This window comes from Fistularia commersonii, chromosome 14, assembly GCF_037954325.1.
Source record: "Fistularia commersonii isolate RoL2024-O1a breed Wild chromosome 14, RoL_Fcom_v1.0, whole genome shotgun sequence".
Taxonomy (NCBI): Eukaryota; Metazoa; Chordata; class Actinopteri; order Syngnathiformes; family Fistulariidae; genus Fistularia; species Fistularia commersonii.
Genome location: NC_141297.1, coordinates 12,328,123 through 12,350,293, shown reverse-complemented (window position 1 = coordinate 12,350,293; position 22,171 = coordinate 12,328,123). Strand labels below are relative to the sequence as shown.

Here is a 22,171-nt window from a genome sequence, read left to right as displayed (position 1 = left end):
AAACAACCCCTTTTAATGTCAAGCATTTTGACAATGTGATGCTTGGTGATGTATAAAATGATACCAGTTTCATCAATTCATCAATCAAGTTTCATCAATCAATCAAGTTTCAACAATTTATTTCAGGATCAACAATTTCCTCGGGATTAATAAAGTTGTTCTTATCTTATCTTGAAGGTCAGAGTTCTGGTAAATGGCATAAATCAGCCCAGCTTCTTTACTCTAAGCATGCTCATGTTCAGCAGGTTAAGGCACAAAATCTATGGTATCAGAGACGTGTGACCTCACTTCCAATCAATACAGCTGCAAGTTTCTTATTCATTATTTTTTAGTTATTCTTCTTGTCTCATAAAAATTAGTCAGGTGTTCTCAAAACTCCTAGGTTCTGGTCTAAGAAACACAAGTGCAAGAAGACAGGGATTTCTGAGTACCATTCAAAACTATTCGTCAGTTTCCTCTAGTTTCTTTCCTCACGGCTTTCTTTCTATATTTCATTGTTTTAAAACCGGCTAAACAGCAATTTTACATTCAAATTTGAACATTCCCAGTCAAAACAAAGCAGTATGACAGTTCCAGCATATGGGTCTCAGGTGTTTCCTACCGCTGTATTCAGTAAAATTAAATGCTTCATTCTAAAAGCTTGTCAGTAAATGAGCTGAAAGGCTCCAACAAGTGAGAGCATAGAAACGCCAGTCATCTGATGTGTGTATATCTTAAAATTTTGATAGATTAGTATCTGAGTGAACAATGGCTGAATGGTTTAAAGTTCCAAATCAGTTTTATATTATATGGACTGTTATTTCGACTGATAGGCTCGCTCCAATTTTAGTGTTATCTGGCTGCCAGAAGTCCTGCGTTGTGCAAACGAAAGAGTGCAAGTCACTGTGAAGCAGTTCATTACCTTGAGTAAGCTTGAGGAGAGCGCAGACAGACCTAAAAGAAATTCAGTGTCTAAATCAAATGGTTGAATTTGACATAAATAAATAAAAAGATAAATAAATGAATAAAAAAATCGAAATGTCCACCGTGCCACTGGGAATGCAGAAACAAACTAATCAGATTTTCAACAAACAAAATGACCAGTAAAGTTTTTTTTTTTTTATTATCAACCAATATACACACTCCTAAGATACATTTGTGAAAACATTGATAAGATTAATTTAACATACATAAAGAAGTGTTTATCAGTCTTATCTAACAAATGTAATCATGTTGGAAAAAGCACTTTAAGGTGGTTCTGTCCTGCCCTAACCTTATTTGACCCCTCATGACATGTATTTGGGTCACATGTAAATATATGATTTTGCTGAACAGATATAGCCCCACTTTACATGGTCACCTTGATCCAATCTGCTTTATAACACTATATGCACTTTGTGGAAAGGTAAAAATATTCAGAAGAGGGCAGAAAGGCAATTAGGCGTGAGACAAAGTGCATGACCCACTGAGATTCTGATAACATACAGGGATTGTGGCTGCACAACGTTAGGTCTTGAAGAGAAATAAGAGCCATCTCCAACATAACACTTTCCCACCAAGTTGAAGAAAACATGTTTGTGATCCTGTTCAGCATTTGGCTCCTTAATATGCATAATTGAGTAATTGACTTATTATACTGTAACGGAGGGGAAATAAAACAACCAATTTGAGAAGACCTTTCAGAGCACTTGTTTGGGCAACTAAATTTACCATCTACTCAAAACTGACCTTGTATAAAAATAGTTGACATAAACTTGCCTGTGAAAACTGAATCAGAGAAAACAATTGAATCATCTATACAGTGCCAAGAAATAATTAAATCAATCAGTGAACTAATAGTGCAGCTTGCTTAGAGTACTTTGGCAAAATATTTTGAATCACGACCTGTGATCAACTGGTGACCGGTCCAGGGTGTACCCTGCCTCTTTGCCAACAGCTGGGATAGGCTCCAGCATCCCTGCGACCTTAAGTGCAGGATAAGCAGTCCATAATGGATGGATGGATGGAGAGATGTTTTGAATCATGGGCATGGATGATATAGGCTGAGGGGAAAAAAAAAAGGGATTATCGAAAAAAAAAAAAAAATTGAGAATACAAGCAAAACTTACAAAAACTTTCTAAGTAATGACCTTGAAATTGGAAATCAATGCTAAATAAAAATTGGAAAAAAGTTAAATGTTATTGCAACACATTTTTGACTGCCAGATTTTCTTAAACAACTTCTTCTTCCGCTCCTTTCGGCTTTTCCCTTCAAGGGTCGCCACAGTGAATCAACCTTCTCCATCTAACCCTATTCTCTGTATCCTCCTCTCTCACACCAACTACTTTAATATCCTCCCTCACTACATCCATAAATCTTCTCTTTGGCCTTCCTCTCGACCTCCTGCCTGCTCCAATTCCAGCATCCGTCTACCAATATAATCACTATCCTTCCTCTGTACATGACCGAACCATCTCAGTCTGGTTTCTCTGACCTCTGCAAAACATCTAACATGTGTTGTTCCTCTGATAGACTCATTCCTGATCCGATCCATCCTGGTCACTCCCAAAGAGAACTTTAGCATCTCTATCTCTGCAACCTCTAGCTCTGCTTCCTGCCTTTTTGTCATTGTAACGGTTTCTAGGTCATACAGCATTTTCTTAAATTAAATGTATGCAAATGAAATACTGATTGCCTCTACGTGGCCCTGGTAGCTGTTGTAAACTTTCTGGCCTATATGTTGATATAAACTCTTTACACAGTTTGAAAACAATTTGATGAATTTGTTTAGGGAGCCTCTCTGCTAACACCTCACACTCTGAATTCAGTGGTCTTCACAGCGATCACACTGTGGGGTCAATGAGAGCAGATTCCAATCCACATAAGCAGATGGTAAGATGCAAATTTCACCGCAGACAACAGTGCCTTTCAGCAAGAAGCCATGATCCGGCCTTTAACTGCATTGAGTGACAGTTCGTTCAGCAACTCAAAGGGAAATAGTACATAAGGTCCCTGTTCAGCCCAATGTTCTGAGCTGGCTTCTAGTGCCTGAACACTGCTCAATAGGCAAGGAGGAGAATCAGGGTATTAACATCCTGCTCAAAGCCGGCATAAGCTCCAAACCATGGGCACTCAGAGACATCACAAGGTCTCATTGGGATCTCAATTGACAGGAAAACTTGTGTGTGTGTATGGGGGAGTGGGGGGTGGGGGAGGGGGTGATTTTCCAGCATTTACTCTTCATCTGTCAACATGTGTTAACAGTCCAATCAGCAGGCGTTTCAGTGTGTCTGACTTACTTGATTGAAAACACCTTTTTTTCTTAATTCTTAACAGTAGGAAGATTCACTGACCACCGTAACTTCCTCCCAGCTTGAACTTTAAACTCTGAAAGTTTATAAAATCAAAGCTTGCTTTTTTTTCCTGGTAAATTGATATTTTCGTGGACAAAGACGGAACTAGAAATACAATGGATGGGTGGGGGTTTAACCATAGCTTACTCATAACTCATTGAGGGTCAGATACAGTGGCATGAAAAAGTTTGGGCACCCCTGATCATTTTCAAGATTTTCCTTTCCTCTATGTTTGTCTGCTATATGATATATCAAACTGAAATTGCTGAAACGAACAACCAATGACTTATAAAGGAAAATCTTGAAAATGATCAGGGGTGCCCAAACTTTTTCATACCACTGTATTAAAACTGCCACTTCTAGTAGAATTTTAGACAGTAAATACAATGAATCACTAAATGAAGATAAGAGAAAAAATAAGTTATTTTAACATGTCCCTTTGAAAATATAAAAAGGAGGAAGATTTTACTGTCAAAATGTAAATTAGAGCAGAAATTATTGATTTTATTTCTTGGTAATAAAATTGCTACAGACATGATTTAGCATCAACATCCCCCCTGAAAAAGAAAACAAATATGACTTTCAGCAATAATTAACTTGCTAATTGAATTGCAAAAATCATCAATTTGTAACTTACATTTACAAATAACAACCTACCTGAAAATAATAAATGCAGCAGAAAACTCCTCACAGATAACCTTAAAATGAACAGATATTGATTAGCAAGGATTTATCATGAAAAAACAAAAAAAACAAGAAATTCCCCACAAATCACTTTCAGAAAATTAGGAATTATTAGTTCACATTACTTTAATAACATATGTAAAATCTTGATTCAGTGATATCATATGAAATATTCAATTTAAGTGCTGATTACCATGTGTCCAAATGAAAGAAGGGCTTTTGATTATTGCATTATTTTTCTTCATTTCAAACAGTAGGCACAATGCTTGAGACAAAAATTGCAATACCCGATTTCTCTTAAAATGTTTCCTCAAGGGACTTTATCCTTCATTACCTTTGACAATAATTGGGGTGGGGGGGTTCTCTTCAGTTAAAACCTGCTCCTGATTCACAGGGGGAAAAGACATAAATAGACCAAACATGAGGAATTTCACATTGTGCCATCATACATTTTTTATTAAACTATTTGATAACAAACCATATTGTTGCCACTTATGGCAGCTCATTGCATCAGGAGTTGTAGCCTGTATAGTCAGAAGGCGTCTGGGCGGAGCCAGTGCAAGAACAAGAAACACAAAGAGCCTTCAAGCAATTGAAACAAAGAGATTCAAATTCATGTTCAAGTAAATACAAGAGGATAAGCAGAATGAAACAACTGTGTAACTACTGCAAACCTCTATGTGCACGGTTCAATTCAGAGGCAGAATTCAGTTATTGGTGGAAATGACACCAATTTAAATAAGAAAGACAACAATAATCAAATAAAACACAATCAAATTTGAAACTCATGAGAAATGAAAGCAATGAAAAAAAAAACAAAACACTGATGGCAAAAATCTTGTGATCTACCAAAAATGTCCACATCCAGTGAATGTCCAGATGGCTTGAGGCCAAAGATTCAGCAGTTTCACACTTTCAAGTATTAATATCAGACACAATTTGAAACCAAAGAAGCAAGGTGAAAATAAAAATCTGTATCCACAGCTTGACATAATTCATAAATACACAAAACCGCACAAGACATTTCTCATTCTTTCAATAAATATTACGGTTCATGGGGAAAATGGTCAAATGGGAAATTGATGAAATCAAACCTCTGAACTGTTCAAACTCATCTTAGGTGCATTAAATGTGTCTCAAAGATGTAGGCCGTCATTCACGCTGGCTATCAATGCCACTACTTTTGTTAAAATCCAATTTAGAATAGACACAAGCTTTTTTACTCATGATTATATATCTTAGAAAAGGTTATGAATCTGACAATCAGCCAAAATTGCGGACCATTTGTGAGAGACAAAAAAAAAAGTTCCTCAACAGCTTTAACAAGAGTCCTGTGTTGTCTCAATCAGGCTTCTCTGACAGGCTCATACTCTGCCACGGATTCTATTATTTGATTTTCATATCCTGCACAAGGATGTTCAGTTTTCCAGTGCCTTGACTGTTACTGCAGGACATAGTTATTGTACTTCACCAGCTGCAGTTTCTCTAGAAGCGCTAGCGAATTTATAACCGGATAAGCACTGACCACTTGGCTGGTGAGGAAAAGAGGAATGATCTGAGAAGTAACAGCAAGTATTATTCATATGCAGTTTCATATTATTTGAAAACACATAATGGTAACTTAATTTTCTAAATTGTTCAGAATGATAGCATATGGGTTTTGAAAATATTTTTTGACTGAAGTGAAGTTGAATAATATGTCATTAAGAAGTGCTGGACAGTGTCTTAATCTGCCCAACACTGACTATCATTACTACCTCTGTCCGTCAGCCAAATTATGCTAAACCTTGTATACATAGCTTGGCGGGGAAAGGTGAAGCGTGGACCAAGACAGAGAAATTTACAGTTTAACGCAGATCTGTTTAACATATTGCTAAACAGCATTTTTTAGCTTATATCACCTCTCCAGTATTTGATATTAAAAAGTGAGTTTGCGGTAAAAAATGTACAGGTACAGAGATGAGCCAAAACCCGGTCAGATTACTTTTTTCTACATTTAAAAAGTAATACATTTAAATGTGGAGTTCTTTTTTCATATTTGGTGCTTTTGTCCTCCTGCAGTAACTCTTAGTTTTATGACAGAGCTGTGTCAGCAGTCACCTACATATTCGCAGTCTTCTCTCAGTGGAGTATTTTGGTGCTGATCCTTGAGACTAAAAATAGGTAACAATCTGGCTGACAGCACAGACGTTTCAGCTCTGAGGCACCACTGCCTTCCTCATCACATCACCCTGCTATCATCAAGCCTGGATTATGGCCATCTTCTAAATTACTTTTTGGAGACAAATCTATTCTTCAATCTCAGGCAGATGGCCATCTGGCCCACTATAATCTTTCCCCTTGTCTCCTTGTAACCATCTCCTCTGGCAGATGTTGAACTGCATCAGACTGACTGATTAACAAGGACAACAAATCAAACAAAACTGAGACGACCAGTGGCCAAGCTTCGGTCCAAAAATTCATTCAGGAATCCTCTTCATCTGCTGCCCTGTCAGACAGGAACTTCATTTCACTCTTGTCATCTTAATCAAGTCACCTCCCAAACATTAAACTTCTGTATAAATATCCATTTCACATGTTATGTTACACAGTCATGACAGCAACAGTCTCAAAAAAAAACAAAAAACACCAAGAAATAATGACAAGGAATAGATTATAAGAACAGACATTTTCTTATTTTCTTCTGATTATGGAGGCATAGACACTCAAGACGACTGTTTGTCCAAGTAAGAAAAGGGTCTTCAACTCTACATTCTAATTTGTCTCTGTAACAGTGCATGTGCATGCACGCAAATGCACATGCGCACACTTCCTTTTTATTCAAAAAGGAAATGATTAAATGATTGCTGAAGGTTTTTGCGTAGATATTTTGCCTTTTGGGTCTTGTAGCGGTTTTATAACTACCCCTGCTGTCAGTCAACAGCCACATTAATCAGCACACCAACAAAAGGCCCAAATTCAAGTTCAACTGACAGAAAACAATGTCGCAAATATTTGGGAAAAGGCGGAAACAAACTGAGCTCCTATCTGCTATAAGGATACTAAGCTTTTCCTTCTTCTCTGTGTACCTCATGTCAACCTGGGTTTCCAGTTTTAGGATAGAAGTAAAAGTAGAAATGTAACAGATACATCCTGTCACAAGGCACTTATGCTGGTAGGAAAAGAGACATGCTTTGCAAGCTGGAGCAGAGTGGGGAAGAAGGGGGACAACATGGGCCCTGAGCTTGAGGGCTATGCTGTGAGACCTCCTGGCCATAAGGGGGAGGTTTGATTCATACAGAAGTCCTGCAGCAGAAGAAAAACAGCATGCCACTTTCCTCCCAGATCGGGTCCACTATTGTAGGTGTTGTCAACCCAACGTGACCCTCCTCCCCCAAAGGGACTTGTCATTGCTGAAGAAGTTATACCTCCACTGACACTGATGGAAATTCAAACAGACACAAACAGATCAAATTAATGGCTGGTGTTACTTTGAAACATGAAAAAGAGAGTCAGGTATGATGCAGATGACAACCTCGGACACCTTTTCTGTCCTATATATCAGAGGTTCTCTAAACCGTGACTGATGAATAATGATGTAATCTACAAGCAACTACTAGTTCATAGTGTACTGTAGTATTCAACATGAGTTAGACACAAACAGGACTTTAGCAGTGGCATGTTATAAAATTTTGACCCAAATTCAACCTTTTGTTTCTTTAAGGGAAGCTCAGGTTATCTTTAATGGCCCTCAGTCCCTCCTGGCTGCCTCAAAAAAAAAATATTACAAATACTTATATAAGCAAGTACTACCCTTTATCTTCTTGTAGAAAATTAATTTAGCTCATTGGAGGACAAGTGAAACTTGTGTGCTTTATTGCAGTGGAAAGACTGAACAGTAATGAAATGGTGTAAGTTCATGATCAAATTCAATTCATACACCTGTTTTTTCTGAAATTCTCCTGCACAATTTTTAAACTACTTAGACAAAAGGGGATTTCAGTTGGTATAAAATCATGTACACAATATGTGATAAAATGGATCACTTTTGCAAGACAAAAAAAATAACTCAAGTTGAGTATAGCTTGGGAACATTGAAGGTATGCACCATTCTGCAGCACAATATAAAACAAAAACAGTTGTGAGTAAAATTCATGAAGTACTTACAGTGAGGCAGGCAAGAGCAGTGATGTCTGCAGGAACCCTTTTACCTCCTGGTATAGCTGCTAAAAGAAGTCTGCGGGCTTTTAAAGTTTATATTCTCGTACACACTAGATGAATCATCATTTGTCATCCTACGAGAGTAGAAAAGGATTACTTTTCTTTGCCATTTGTCTTTGCCTTTTGTTGAACTGTTAAGACTCACCATCAAGGCATGAGTTTTACTTACACAGAGGAAGAGCGTGACGATGCCATATTGAGTTTAGACCTAGAGTTGGTCATCTGCGGGTATTTGATATTGGAGTACTCCCTTTCCTTCATCTTATTCCTCTGCAATATGCAACAACATGAAAAAGCAGAATTAGCTTACATAATGACATCAAGCTTTAACTCTGTCTCAGGTGAGTCTTGAAATGAAATAATTCCACATGAAACCTCAAGCAGTAGACCTACATTCAACAGGGGAACACTACTTAGGGGATGACCAGTACCAATGGTGATTCTTAATCAGTACTGCCTTGACAAGATAACATGCAGCCTACACATGGGTATTGGACAGAGCAGAAGTATCAATTTAATTAAAGCTAGAGTAAGAATATTAAAAATTAGCCATTTGTTCTAAAAAAAAAAAAAAAGTTGAATATTCTTAAAGATTACAGAGTAATAGATTTGTACAGAGCTAATCTGTACTTATTTGTTATAAAATGGTATAGTCACATATAAATCGAATTTAGAGGTATTATTTATTATTTTCATTTAAAAATTGCATAGTAGGCATAAGAAGATGGCAAATGTACTCTACACACTGTTCTATTGCAATGTTCACATTCATATTTACAACAGTGTTTATACTCTTCTACCAGCAAATATCCCAATGGTATACAGACAGCAAAGTAGGAATTTCACTGTGCAGGGAAACTTTTTTCTACATGTGACAATAAATGCTTTGAATCTTGACTAAATACGAGAGAGAAAAAAAACAAAGAAACTGCTTTTGGTCTTATTTGAAATAACAGAATTGGGTTCAGTTTTCTTGAGCATTGCTCCTTAAATATCATATTTGCCCCTCCAACATGGTCTTTTGGCCAATTCAGCACTGGCTTCACACACACACGCACACATTTAATTTTTTCATTTACGAAATACAATCTGATTGTATTGTTTAAAAGTAATCTCTACTGCAGTGAAGTACCTGCTCCTCCTCCAGTCTTTTCTGAGCTGTGTCTATGTATTGCTGCACAGCCATGTAAATGAACTTATACTGGGCCTCTGTCTGCACCATGCCTGACCTCTGTTGACGGACCCTTTGGATGGTCTTCGGGATGTCAATGTCACAATCGAGACCTGACAAACAGAACTCAGATGGGTCAGAGTTAAAAAAAAAAGTACATTTTTCTGTGAATATGACAAGTCTCCTACCTTGGCGGTTAATGATATCAATAAGGATGTCTATAACAATGATGGTGCCTGTCCTCCCAATGCCTGCACTGTGAAGATGATAAATTGGAAGGTAAAAAACAGCACAGTTGTTAAACTATGAAACCTATATTCTAGTAGTCCTATCTAATACCACAAAGGACAAATAATTTTAGCATTTTCTCACTGCTAATGATTAGAACATTTTTTAAATATATTTTTCAAATAAATTAAAAACATAGAATGTATATATATATATATATATATATATATATATATATATATATATCACATCTTAGTGAGCCACCTCTGGTCACAAATCAGCATTGTGGCAGTGTATGTCAAGCAGCTAATAATGAAGTAAACCCAATCTGTTCTCAGCAATGAATAATTTTTTTTCCATTTAATTCAAATTTTCAGATTGATTTTGGCACTGTCCATGGACAAACTGACAGCTGTTTGACCAATAATAAAAAAAATTGAGCAATGTATTCTGAAAATGTCAGAAAGACCTGAAGTCTGAATAAGATCTCATGACCTCAAAATCACTTGTATGGTACACATAAGTTGTTCACATCCATGCCATTGTTTGATATGGCTTTTTACTCCAAATTTAGTAAGGCTAGCAAGAGTGCCCAAACCCCCTATGGTTTCCCCTCTTAAACCACAGGCTTGCCCAAAGGTCTATTGGCTCCACTTGGCCAATCATAGCTCTCCAGATTTGCTGTGGCTTATAAGACAGCCTAATTCCATAATGTTGGCTTGAACCTACATGTTACCTCAGTTGTACAGCATGTATGATCTCATCTTATTATTCAAAAGAAGGGGTAGCTATATCCCCCCCTGGGAGGGATATATTACTGGGGTCATCTGTCTACTTTCACAAGAGCTTTCCTTGCCATCAGATACATCAAGAAAATTATTGAAAACATAGGCTGTAGTGACATTACTTATAAAGTCAGTTCCTTGGCTGCAATTGAAGACCAGAGTTGGGGTAGTGATCTATGATCAGCAGCCAGCTAGCAAAAGTTACTCAGGACAGTGTTTTATTTTTTTTACTAGCAGTAACATACAGTGGATCAGTCTGTTGTGTTTGCTTGTCACATATTTAGAATAGAGTAAAATTATTTAGCTTGAATTATCCTTGTTTTAGTTTAACTTCCATGCTGATATATGTTGAGAGTAGACCATAATCTAATAATATATATATTGCAGACCACAATCTAGTAATATAAATGGTTAAAATGCAATTTGAGCAAGGCTTTGTCTCACAAATCTTGGCAACATTTTGAGCATTGTAATATTAATTAGCCACTTATTCCACTTATACAGTCATCACCACACCTTAGATGAAAACCGTATACAGCATACCCATGTGGCCAGTTGAAACAATTTTTCATTAAATCCTAATTTCCTAAATGTTTGTTGAAGACTTAATTGGAAAAAAAGGACATTGTATGGTGGAGTTTATCAAACACTGAACTAAGTGAGAGAGAGAGATTTGTGGGTAATATCTAATGAAGACTCAGCAAGTCCAAATTAATATTCGAGAAATACTGGATTTCTCCTATTTCAAAAGGCATCGATGAGATACAAGATATTAAGACAAAAACCTGTAATTGTTTCAGACAGGTTTAAAACAAAGATTAGTCTTTCCGTGGACTTTAAAGACATTTTCATTCACCATCTCACTTTTATAATACATATAAATGGTGTTGAAAGACTTAAGCACACCAGCCTCTGAAGAAGTTATTGCAACTTCTCACAATTTAGTCTGCTACTAGGACAATAGTCAAAAAATTAGATCTTTATTTAAAACATTGATCACTTTTATCTTGCTTGCATTTTTATATACTACTAGTTCTCAAAGTAATTTATTTTTTTACCTTTATATGACTCATAACATTACTTTGTCCTTTCAGATAAAAATGTAGATGTTATTTTCGGGAACTTTCAAGGGATATTACAACTATTTTTGGAGGAAAGGTTGTTATTTCTTTAATTTTCTATTCATTCCATGACTAGGAAACTGGACAACAGATTTCCAGTGTGAATGGAAACATTGTTTCGTGTTATCAGTACCATTACGAGTAAAACTTGGATATCCCATTCAAAAACAGAGGCCACTTGCTGCATGTTTGTGTATGTGAGAGAGAGAGAGTGAGAGGAAAATGAGGGTTGTATATGGCAATAAGGGTCTCAGAAAAATTACCCACTGTTGTCACTGTGTAACAATTTTTCACAGTATTTTGTCTAAACTCTACCTGCTAGTACCTGCAATGGACGACAATGGGTCCAGAGTCTGGAATGGTGCTCTGGGTCCGATTGACTTCCTCTAGAAACCAGAGGACACCCCCTGGCTCATTGGGAACCCCATGATCTGGCCAGCTCAGGTACTGGTAGTGCAAGATAAACCTTAAGGGCTCCTTCTGCAAAAAAAAAATTAAACTTTTTGAAAACATTGAAAACTTTTTGACTACACATTTTGTTGGGAATAACAACATTTTTTAAGATACCTTTAAAAAAAAAATAAATAAATAAAAAACACTAATTTCTAAAATAGATATTCCTTCTTAAAATCTGTTATAATAAAAAAAAATCAGTTCTAAAGTATTACAAAAGTCAGAACAGTTCCTTTTTGTCAGGAAACCGAAATGGAGATAGGCCAATCTGAGTGTATCCATGTGTGCATCTTCACGTGTAACATTTGTATGATTAATCACTTACTGTAAAATAACTGTTTAGTTTTATTGTGACATTATGGATAATGGAGGTCTGCACGCTCCAGAATGCACCTCTGGCTTTTTAGCTGTATACAGTTGATTATCCATTCATTTACAATATTCCCAAAAAAAACAGAACTAGATATTCAAATGTTTGGCCTTTTCCCTGAATTCTTTGTCTAGTATTCTTGAGAACTATGAGAGATTTAAGCAAAAGCGGTTGGATTTTATGCGTGTGTGCGAGTACACTAAGTTGGGTAATCCAAACCTAGGTTAGATAATCTGACCCCAGTTCAGTGTGTCATTGCTGATTGAGTACACAGCTTTCCCTACCCGGTCCAGACGGGTCACCTCCAATTTCCTCAGGATGTAGTCCTGTGCTGGCTGTTCATCCACGTTCCTCACTAGAACTTTCCCAAACTCCTTTGTGGCATAAAGGTCAGGCCAATATCGAACACATTTGTTCTAAATTGATTGAAAAAAAAAAAAAGAGTGATCACTGAAAGGAGGTTGGTAGGTATTAGACAAGCTAAAGAACCAGCTGATCTCAAGCAGCTTTCCAATCAGCTTAACTACTATCTACTATCGTTATTAGTCATCTCCTTCTCGACATAACTATAGACTATGTGCTTGTGTGTGCATGTGCACAAACATATCCCCTCTCTCTCACACTCACTCATCTCTACAAGTAACTCCACATGTTCTAGAATTAGCTATTGCCATGAAATGCTATCTGAGAATTTTGAACAAAGCATTTTTGCACAGACAATGTGATGAGGTTAATGTGACAGCTTGAGACAGTATGCTCAAATCCTATCAATATCACAATAGATGGCTTGCATTTTCAACTTTTCTTTTCAGACTATTATCTATGGATGATTGCGGTATTTCACAAACAAGGCCAAACTTCATGACATCACAGCAGTAAAGTCTTCCAATTTTGATGTAATTGATTACCTATTTAAGGCCTCTTTTGACCAATGTTTTGATTTTCTCCTTCATAAAGTTCTAATGATCTCTTGTACAATTGATATTTAAAACAATGAGCCTGATGAACAGACCCTTGCACTATTAGTATTTTTATCCTTACATCTAGTGTAGAATGCATCCAGCATTTCCCTGTTTTTCATAAATCAATAGGCTCTTTGATGTGACAGAGCTGTCCAGAGAATTAAATCCATTGGGCGGCTAATAATAATCCTAACCTTTGGAAACAAAGAATAAGGAAAACTACAATTAAATGTTTAAATCAATCAGACTAATTAAATCATTGTAAAGAGTTAGAAATACTCTGATGTAGTTTCTTCTCAGGAAGGAATAATCATTATCTAAAACTTCCCTCAAGCTATGGCCAGTGGCTCAAATTATCTCTGTGTATCTGAAAAAGGGGTAGGCTTTGTAGTGTATATATTCCGCTGCAAACGTTATTTATGATAACCACATTGTGGTGGTACATTCTCCCATATCAAGACAATGAACTTGTTAACAAATATGTTAGAATTAGAATTAGAAGCAGTTATGTAAGTATTTCAAAATAATTCAAGCTTGAGAAAAGGGTAGTATCAGGAATGAGGAAAGAGTAAAATTGAGAGTAACATTTTTTAGGAACCAAAAACACAAAAATTTGTAGAACGTTTGTGTGTTTTGTGAGGGTAGTCTCTTCGATAATGTGCAACCGAGGAAGGCCCAAGTGTAAGTGTGCAGTGTACTAAATGCTAACCCTTCCTCTCTCCATCTCCTTTGTGGTCATGACAATGACATGTGTATTCTCCTGATACACCATCTTCCAGAAGTCAGTAACTGTGTTCTGTAGGCACCCTTGAGTAGCAATGAAGACTTTGCCCTCATCTAGATGTCTGCCTTCTTCATGCACACTCTGTAATGAAAAGATACACAATGAGGAATGGACAACAGTGCTCCACAATGCCACAAGAGAATCATCATCATATGATATCAAAGTATACACAATTCAGTTACTAATTTCAATACCATGCTAAACACCATAGAGTGGTTTACCAGACAGCTAACAAAATTTGATAATATGCAGTTAATGCTGAGACTCACTCTGATGTAGTTGGCATTGATATAGTCTGAACCAGGAACGTCTGGGTCTGCTTCCTTGATTTCAACCCGAGTTGTGTCAACTGAAAACAGAAAAGTGAAACTTATTTATGCGAAATGCTATTTTTCCTGCCACAATGTTTTTTCTAAAATGTATTGAACATCTTGACATCCTAAGGCTTTTGTTTGAGTCATATTTTCCACAGGAAGTTGAAGTGACAGGATATGGGCAGGTTGCAATGAGACTCACAGGGGAGTATATTCTTGTATCGGTTTTTACTCTTGTTTTCTGGTTTCTGGCCTTCTTTCCTGGGATAAAGGAGTTTGCACTCCTGTTGCTGAAGTACCTAATACATAACAAAACAAAGAGGAATACAGATAAATGATGTATTGTAAAGTAAAACAAATAATTAGACATAACAAAAAACAAACACACAAACACACGCACCTGTTTGTCACATTCTTGCTTGTTTTTGCACACACTATGAGATAAGTATTACATGATATATGAACATATAAAAGAGGCGAAGGCAAATGCAGCTTCAATCTCTTATATACTGGAGATACAGATTCAACCTCTTGGAAATACCTTATTACACAATCTTTTTGTATATGCAAGTATTTCCAATTATTTTCATCGGTGGTGGTCATAAATATAGAGACATCATGGCTACAACTGGTGGCTACTATCCAAAAATAGTATTCAGAGGTTAATTTTTTCTTTTTAAAAATGTTCAAGTTAACTCAATGCTACAGCTGAGTGTGTCTGAGCAGCTCTGTGTTTTACCATTTTAAAGTTTCTGTCAACATAATTTAAGTTATGAGTAATAAGTTACTGCATAGCAATTTCAGCTGTTTTGGCGTAGATGATTCAGATAGTGTTTTTTCAGAAGCAGGAGACAGATGTTAGAATGAGCTTGATATCTTACTATAAATTGCAAGGAAGTTTTCAGCAGAGGCTTTTTTGTGAACAGTAACAATGCACATACCACTGCATTTCTTTGTGCTCCACCCACCAATATTGACGATTATTGTTCCATTTCTGCTTATTGTCACAAAAAAGTACTGACTGACAATGAACAACAGGAAAAAAAAAAAAAAAAATGTAAGGCTGTATCGCATTGTTCATACAAGCACTGGTTAGTGTGAATTTGTGTCAGATTAATACATGGTTCTTCAGATAGAATGTATTTGTTTGGCTTATTTATATTTTATCTGTTCAGTGCCCCTAAAATAGAATGTGTGGTTTCTTTGTTTAATTATTATTGGAAAATGAAAAGTCCTTTTTTAGCATGATTTGATTTTAGTTTGTATCCATGGGTACATATGGTTAGAACTTGTTTTATGAAAAACGAAGGGTAAAAATGACCAATCTGGACTTTCTGCAAATATTAATAGTTAGTAAAACAACTTTAGCCCTTATGTCTGACAGCAAGCAGACACTAACAAAAGATAGATAAATGGAACTGTAAATAACAGATTACATATGGATATGGATTTATTGATACCAACATCATTTAGACCTTAATTGTTCCCTTTTTGTAAATAGCATGACTTTAGCCATAAAGTATTTGGCTGTATTTCAAAACAAGTTGGATTTAGTGATTAAAATGACTGGGGATGTATTTATTAGTATGGATTAAAATGTCATCAGAACTTCCATGATGAGGCTACATACCTCAAATTCTTCCCAGAATCCTTGTTTGGGCTTCTCTGAATTGTCTGCCACTTTGTTGAGCTCTTGTACCCTATTTTCAATATTAGCTGCATTTATCCTTGTAGCATTAAAAGGCTGTTGAAACGAGGAGATTAAATTGGATTAAACACAATAAAACAAGCTATTACACATGTCAAAACCTTAGGAATGCCTCTACTATTTGGATTGTAGATCTTTACTACCTTATTACATTATCTGCACATTTGACAAATGTTTGTCTCATTGACTTATTTCTTTGTTAATTAAGTTAAGTTTTCCCTCTGATCAAATTGAGAATGAAGTGGATAGAGAGATAAGATTAGTGAATAGAGAAAGTAACTGTTCAGTAGCCTATAAATATAACACATACATGGATCCATTATACCATTCACATGAGATTCAGTTGATATGATCTTCAGCAGTTTCTCTTCCATACCTGTTTGAGGTGCACTACAATGCCACTCTTCTCTACCATTGGATTCTTTTTGTAGTGATCAACCAAGTCAGCAAGAGTGTCAAACCTCTCTCCACCACCTACATCATATTTACCATCCTGCTGGGGAATAATATAACCTCAAGTCATTATTTCTTCTTGTGTAATATTAGATCATAGTACGTTAAAAAGCATATCACTCAAAGGAACAAGAGTATACTGGGGTACCTGGAAGCGAATCATGACATGGGTAACCTTAGTCCTGCGGTCAACATTCTCATGTTTCTCCTCATTGGTGAGAACTGAGAGGACAAAGTCACCTGGTTTACTCTGGCTTTCACGAACCAGGAAGCTGCCAGCCTTTCCCTTGTCTGTGAGCAGTTTCTCTGCATCTCGCCCAGATAGGTGACCGTGGTACCACCTAGTAGGCCAGGGGAATGATACAATAATATGATTTACAGTGCAGTTTTTCATTAGATACATTAGATAACATTATCATTATATTAAAATGAGAACATTACACATTACATAATATGAACCCCAAAACTGATACAATTCAACAGTCTACCCCGTGACACAAATCATTCAGGGTAAAAAAAAATGGCTTGTGATTTCAAATAAACTTTGCCAAATTAGTAAATCATATACTTCATTGCCGAGATATATCATTTGATTGAGACAGGGGCAAAAGGCATTAAAACACCTTTCACAAAATAGCTAAGTCTTCTTCCTTTTTTTTTTTTCTTTCAACCTCTACCTTCAGGGTATGCCAAAGTGAATCAACCTTCTCAATCTAACCCCATTCTCTGTTCCCTTACTAAATAGCAGAGAAATAGCAAAGAAAAAATGCATTTCTCATCATAGAAAATAGGTCTTATTGTACTGCCAACACTGTTCATATTAATGACAAGTTTACTATCATTATTTCTTATCAAGACAAAGACAAATCCAAATGCACTGTAGACGTCAAAGTAGGAATTTCACTGTACAGGGAAACACGTTTCGACACTGTGCCTGAGACAATAAACAATTTGAATCTTGAATCTATTGAAATGATTGTTTGAAATATGACTATATTTAAACAAAATGTAATAAAACTATTAATGTGACAAAAAACTATGGAGTGAAGCTGTTGTCTTGTGTCCAAGACAACAGCTTCACTCCATAGTTTTTTGGCTATAAGCTCAATAATGGTTTGGGCGAGATTCAGAATTGTGAAAAATCTCTGAATACAGTGGAGGTGCATTATTGAGATGGCACTGTGTTTCTTCATCGTTTCATGGCAAAAACTTGAGAAACTTTGCAGGGCCTTTAGTCACACTTTGCATCAACTGTGCTGCTACACTCCACATTAGCTACAAATGGATTACTGCTCAGTCAAAGATTGAATTTCAAGGCTTCTCAGTCAGCACAGCACCGTGTAAACTTTATGAGAGGTGTATTCAGTTCATTGACAAAATGTGCACAAAAGTTCATCTTCAATGTCAGCAAGCAGGTACACTTCCTCCTTCCACCTTTTATGACGTTCAAAGTCCACTTTTCATTGGGCCATTTTCTGGGTGCCTCTTGCTTAAATGTCATTGCATAGGTGCTGAACCATGCATTCAACCTGCCCACTGAGTTGCGTGCCACAGCAGCAGTGAGGAGGGCCTGGTGCTCACAGGTCTTTGCAGCAGGTGTTTCAGTGTTTTGTAGGACTTATTGGATTCATGTTGCAATTTACTAGAAGACATTAATTATAAATTAATTATTATAAATATAAAATAAATAAATTATGAAATTATCTTTCAGGCAGGACATTGATTTGATGGCCTTGGGCTTGACTTGTCTGCTTTAAAAAACACTAAATGGTGATATGCAACAAACAACATTTCAAAAACTCCATGATTATCTATAATCTCTTTATACCACTATTTGACACTGTCACTCACTCACGTTACTTTACGCCTGTCCTTAGCAGTTTATCAATTTTCATCCTTTTACTGTTGTCTCTGTCCTTTTTAGGTCTCTATTTATTGTTATTGTCATTGTTTAATGTCTTTTGATACCTGATCTCTGCCCTGTGCGGCTTCGACACCTATAATTTTCCCAATGGGGATCAATAAAGTATGATCCTATCTAATACTTTCTTTTTTTTGTTATTGAAGCTCTTCCATATTTTCTCCTCCAGCACCTGTGTTAACAAAAAAGTGAGCCTGGAGCCATATATTTTATTCAAAGACAACTTTGCATCACAAGTGAAAGGAGTTAAGACAAAACAGTTTTGTTCCTGCCTAAAGGGAACCAGTTCCACATTATACCTCAGGGTTTATCATTGATGTATGTATGTTGATACATGTTTAAGATTCCTACTCAAAATCCAATGTCTCATAAAGCTAAAGCCTCACTTATTTTCCAGTGTTAAGATGAAGAACCTGTGTGTGTGCATATTTTCCTTCATTGTAAGCAAGAATGTGCAGAAGTTCCACAAAAAGGATGTATGTAGAATAGAAAAACCACAAAACCCAAATACGAATATCATTTTTCTGACACACTTTCTTTCTAACATACTTTCATTGTGTGGATATGTAGGAAAAAATGACTGCATGCACAACCTGAGATGACTAACAAACACATATGAAAAGTAGACAGTTTCTCCTCAGCAGTTATGAAAACACGTACCTTTCAGAATTATTGTTCAACAGTGAGAGCCTGTATGGGTTTTCATTGTCATATGTATACACGCGCACCACTAAATATGCTAAAATTTCAATGAAGTTGTGTAGGTGTGATAAGCATAAAGCCATTTACAACGTGTCCCCCTGGGTAGCTATATAAACAACAGCCCAACCACCTACTGGGTTTGAATAAAGATGCAGTTTTGAGAAGAGTGCCAATTTTCATGCATATGATTATAAAAACCATTTGGATTTGAATGTGTGGGTGTGCATGTGTGATGAATCTTCCTAAAAAGTATGAGTAAACTGGTTTCTGCAAAGCTACATTGCTTTAACAAAAATATGAAACATTCTTATCCTTTGACAGTTTCAACATCATTTTGATGAAATGCTAACTTGTAAAAGGCAACATAATTCTTTTTCAATTTCTTCACACAACAATACCCACACGTGGTCGATGGAACATTTGCACAGCACAGAAAAAGATATTCCTGATTAAAGCAGGGGAGGAAAAATTAAAAATGAGATCCTGATTCATTCTCTGATTAATTTACATCTGGTCATGTGGTCAGTGAAAAATTAGGTGACTAAATGTAACTTTTGTAGAGTGGAAGAGTTGACAAGGTGCTCCGCACTAACAACATACATACCACTGTTCTTGCTTAAAATGTAAACATTTATGATAATGTAACCTACCCACCTGACAACTTGTATTTAGATGAATGAATATATATTTCTTGGATATTGTATTGTATAATCCACTCATTGTGTGTGTATGGGTGTGAGGTGTTACAGAAAGTGCTTCAAGAAAAGGTTTCAGCTATCTCAGTGGGTTTAACACACCAGAAATGAAGCATGATAACAAAACTTCAATTAAATAATTTTCACATCCAAAATCAAATTAAAAAAAGTATATAATGCCTCACAAAGACAGAGACATAAAAGGATACTTCAACTGCAATCACAACCGCTAAACTAATATTTCTCAGGTGGCTTTGCCACCTCTCACGGCAGGATAGAGCTTTATAAGAAGCTGCACTAAGAGCTGAACAGAAATGGAATATTGCGGCAGACATTTTCCACCGTCAATTGCCAGGTAGAAACCTTTATTCAAACAATAACATGACATGGGCTTGGTTTAAATTATGTCTACTAGGGCCTCCTGATGTACAGTGAATCTTGCTCGAATGCAAATCTAGTTGCAAATGTCTGTGTCTGAGTTAGAGATTGCTGGCACCTCTCTGATGTGGGATCCTTGCAGTTGAGTGGGTACTTGAGTTCGATGACATGGCCATTCCTTTCACGCAGGAGATCCTGTTGTTCAGTGTAATACTGCACCAACTCAGCCAGTGTGGCAAACTTCTCACCTCCATACAGATCATAATAGTCCCCAGAGTTCTGGATCTTAATATGGGTCACCTCATCGTTACGCCTGCACAACACAGAGCACACAGAGAACTCTGTTATTCGTGATGCATGTTAACAACAGTGGACTCGTGCCAAGGAACCTAACCCTAAAGAAAATTTGTCTCTAAAACACAACACACACCTTTTAGTCAACACAAACCTTTTAACGCCCACTCAAAGAATATAAATGCATATACACCGAAAGATTATCAAGCCATCTGCTCCTCCTTTGAGACTTACAAAAGAATTTCCATGAACATTTCTTTTTCTTTTTGAATACTTCCCTGCTGTAACATAATTAAAGAACAGATTTTTGATTTTATACAAAAATGTATCCTCACGGTTTTGAAATGAGAAATTGCATTTGAGAGCATGTTGTCTCATGATTGCTACGAATAAACCTGTAAGGATTAAAGCCTGAGCAGCCAGTTAAGTCTTATTGGCACTTTGCATATTGACAGTCCTCCAGTGTTATAGCATGAGTATGTACGCAAACATATGCGAAAAATGTGATCAATAAGATACCTGCCTGGAAGGATGTGATGCAGAAGATGCCATCTAGATATAAAACAATCTTGCTTTTGCAATTATTATGAAGACATAGGTAGTCTAAGCATCTTGAGGCAACTCAGCTAGATAGTCTGATGTGTACGGTTGGATACACTAGTCTCAGTCCCTTCATAAACTGATTAGCAACTCACAATCATATCAATGTCACAAATATTACTTACCCAGATAATATTTATTTTCATCTTCATGAAAGTCAAATTCCCTCTTCATATTTTCTTCCTTTTTACCCTTTCAAAATATCGCTGCAGATGTTTTACCTCATCATCGCTCATTGGTCCCGTCATCCATCTTTATGTCAATGTTTCCTACTAATTGCTTAATGGCTCTATAATTGGTTTTTGGCGGGTTGCCACTGGCCTATAGTCCAGATAAAGGCACCTCTTCTACACTCAGGCCATGCCCCTGTTTCTCTCTGCTCAATACCATTAACTCAAGATTAGTGAAAACACACATATGTAAATATTTCGTCACCTATCCGCTGTTTGACAGAGAAAATCTTTGTGGAGTTTCATCCACATGACAGATCCATTTACAGATATAGTGTTGCATGCATTTACCACGCCCTCCACATATGCTAAGATAGGATCCTCTGTAACAGATGTGCTGCTTGATTGGGAATGAGTTTATTACAATTCAGTGGTTTATTCTTATCATAACTGCATGTTTTCAGCAGTGCTTAAGAATACATTTTTGGTTTAAAATGCACTAAGATGGCTTCTAGTTAAAAATGTAACAAATGTAAAAATGCATGTATTTCATTTACAAGATTACTCTCTCACGCCAAATATACCTAGCGTTAAAATGAAATTAATGCACATCAAAGTAAAACAAGCATTGGATTTCAATGCATTTCATCTTCCTCTATTTTGTCATGTGCTTTGTATTGAACACACAATTGAGTAAATGCAACAAGTCAGCTATTCATTATCCTGTGAACTACTTTGCATTGATATGAAAAATGGCATTGCAAATCTATCTGTACCATCAACATTGTGCTGCAGTATAACATTGATAGCAGCATTAACTAAGATCTGTGAGAATGTTTTCCAACTTTATTCAATGTTTATCATTT

At 36.4% G+C, this 22,171-nt stretch overlaps 1 protein-coding gene across 3 annotated transcripts in view; it reads right to left on the bottom strand.

Annotated features, from left to right (window-relative positions):
* Positions 1–1,123: 1,123 nt before the first annotated feature.
* Positions 1,124–22,171, bottom strand: part of ptpn11b (protein tyrosine phosphatase non-receptor type 11b) — a 40,264-nt gene continuing 19,216 nt past the window's right edge. The window contains exons 3-18 of one of the 3 annotated variants that reach the window (XM_086159664.1): positions 20,360–20,554; positions 16,694–16,886; positions 16,469–16,588; positions 16,015–16,128; positions 14,587–14,683; positions 14,340–14,419; positions 13,996–14,151; positions 12,609–12,740; positions 11,827–11,981; positions 9,556–9,623; positions 9,329–9,480; positions 8,366–8,466; positions 8,143–8,270; positions 4,331–7,414; positions 3,970–4,010; positions 1,126–2,021 (exon numbers count right to left, since the gene is read on the bottom strand). In XM_086159664.1, coding sequence (XP_086015790.1) covers positions 8,183–8,270; positions 8,366–8,466; positions 9,329–9,480; positions 9,556–9,623; positions 11,827–11,981; positions 12,609–12,740; positions 13,996–14,151; positions 14,340–14,419; positions 14,587–14,683; positions 16,015–16,128; positions 16,469–16,588; positions 16,694–16,886; positions 20,360–20,554 — 1,651 coding nt within the window. In that variant the 3' untranslated portion in view covers positions 1,126–2,021; positions 3,970–4,010; positions 4,331–7,414; positions 8,143–8,182. Of the gene's footprint in view, positions 2,022–3,969; positions 7,415–8,142; positions 8,271–8,365; positions 8,467–9,328; positions 9,481–9,555; positions 9,624–11,826; positions 11,982–12,608; positions 12,741–13,995; positions 14,152–14,339; positions 14,420–14,586; positions 14,684–16,014; positions 16,129–16,468; positions 16,589–16,693; positions 16,887–20,359; positions 20,555–22,171 lie in introns of all 3 variants that reach the window. The other 2 variants (XM_086159663.1, XM_086159666.1) reach the window with 2 other exon arrangements.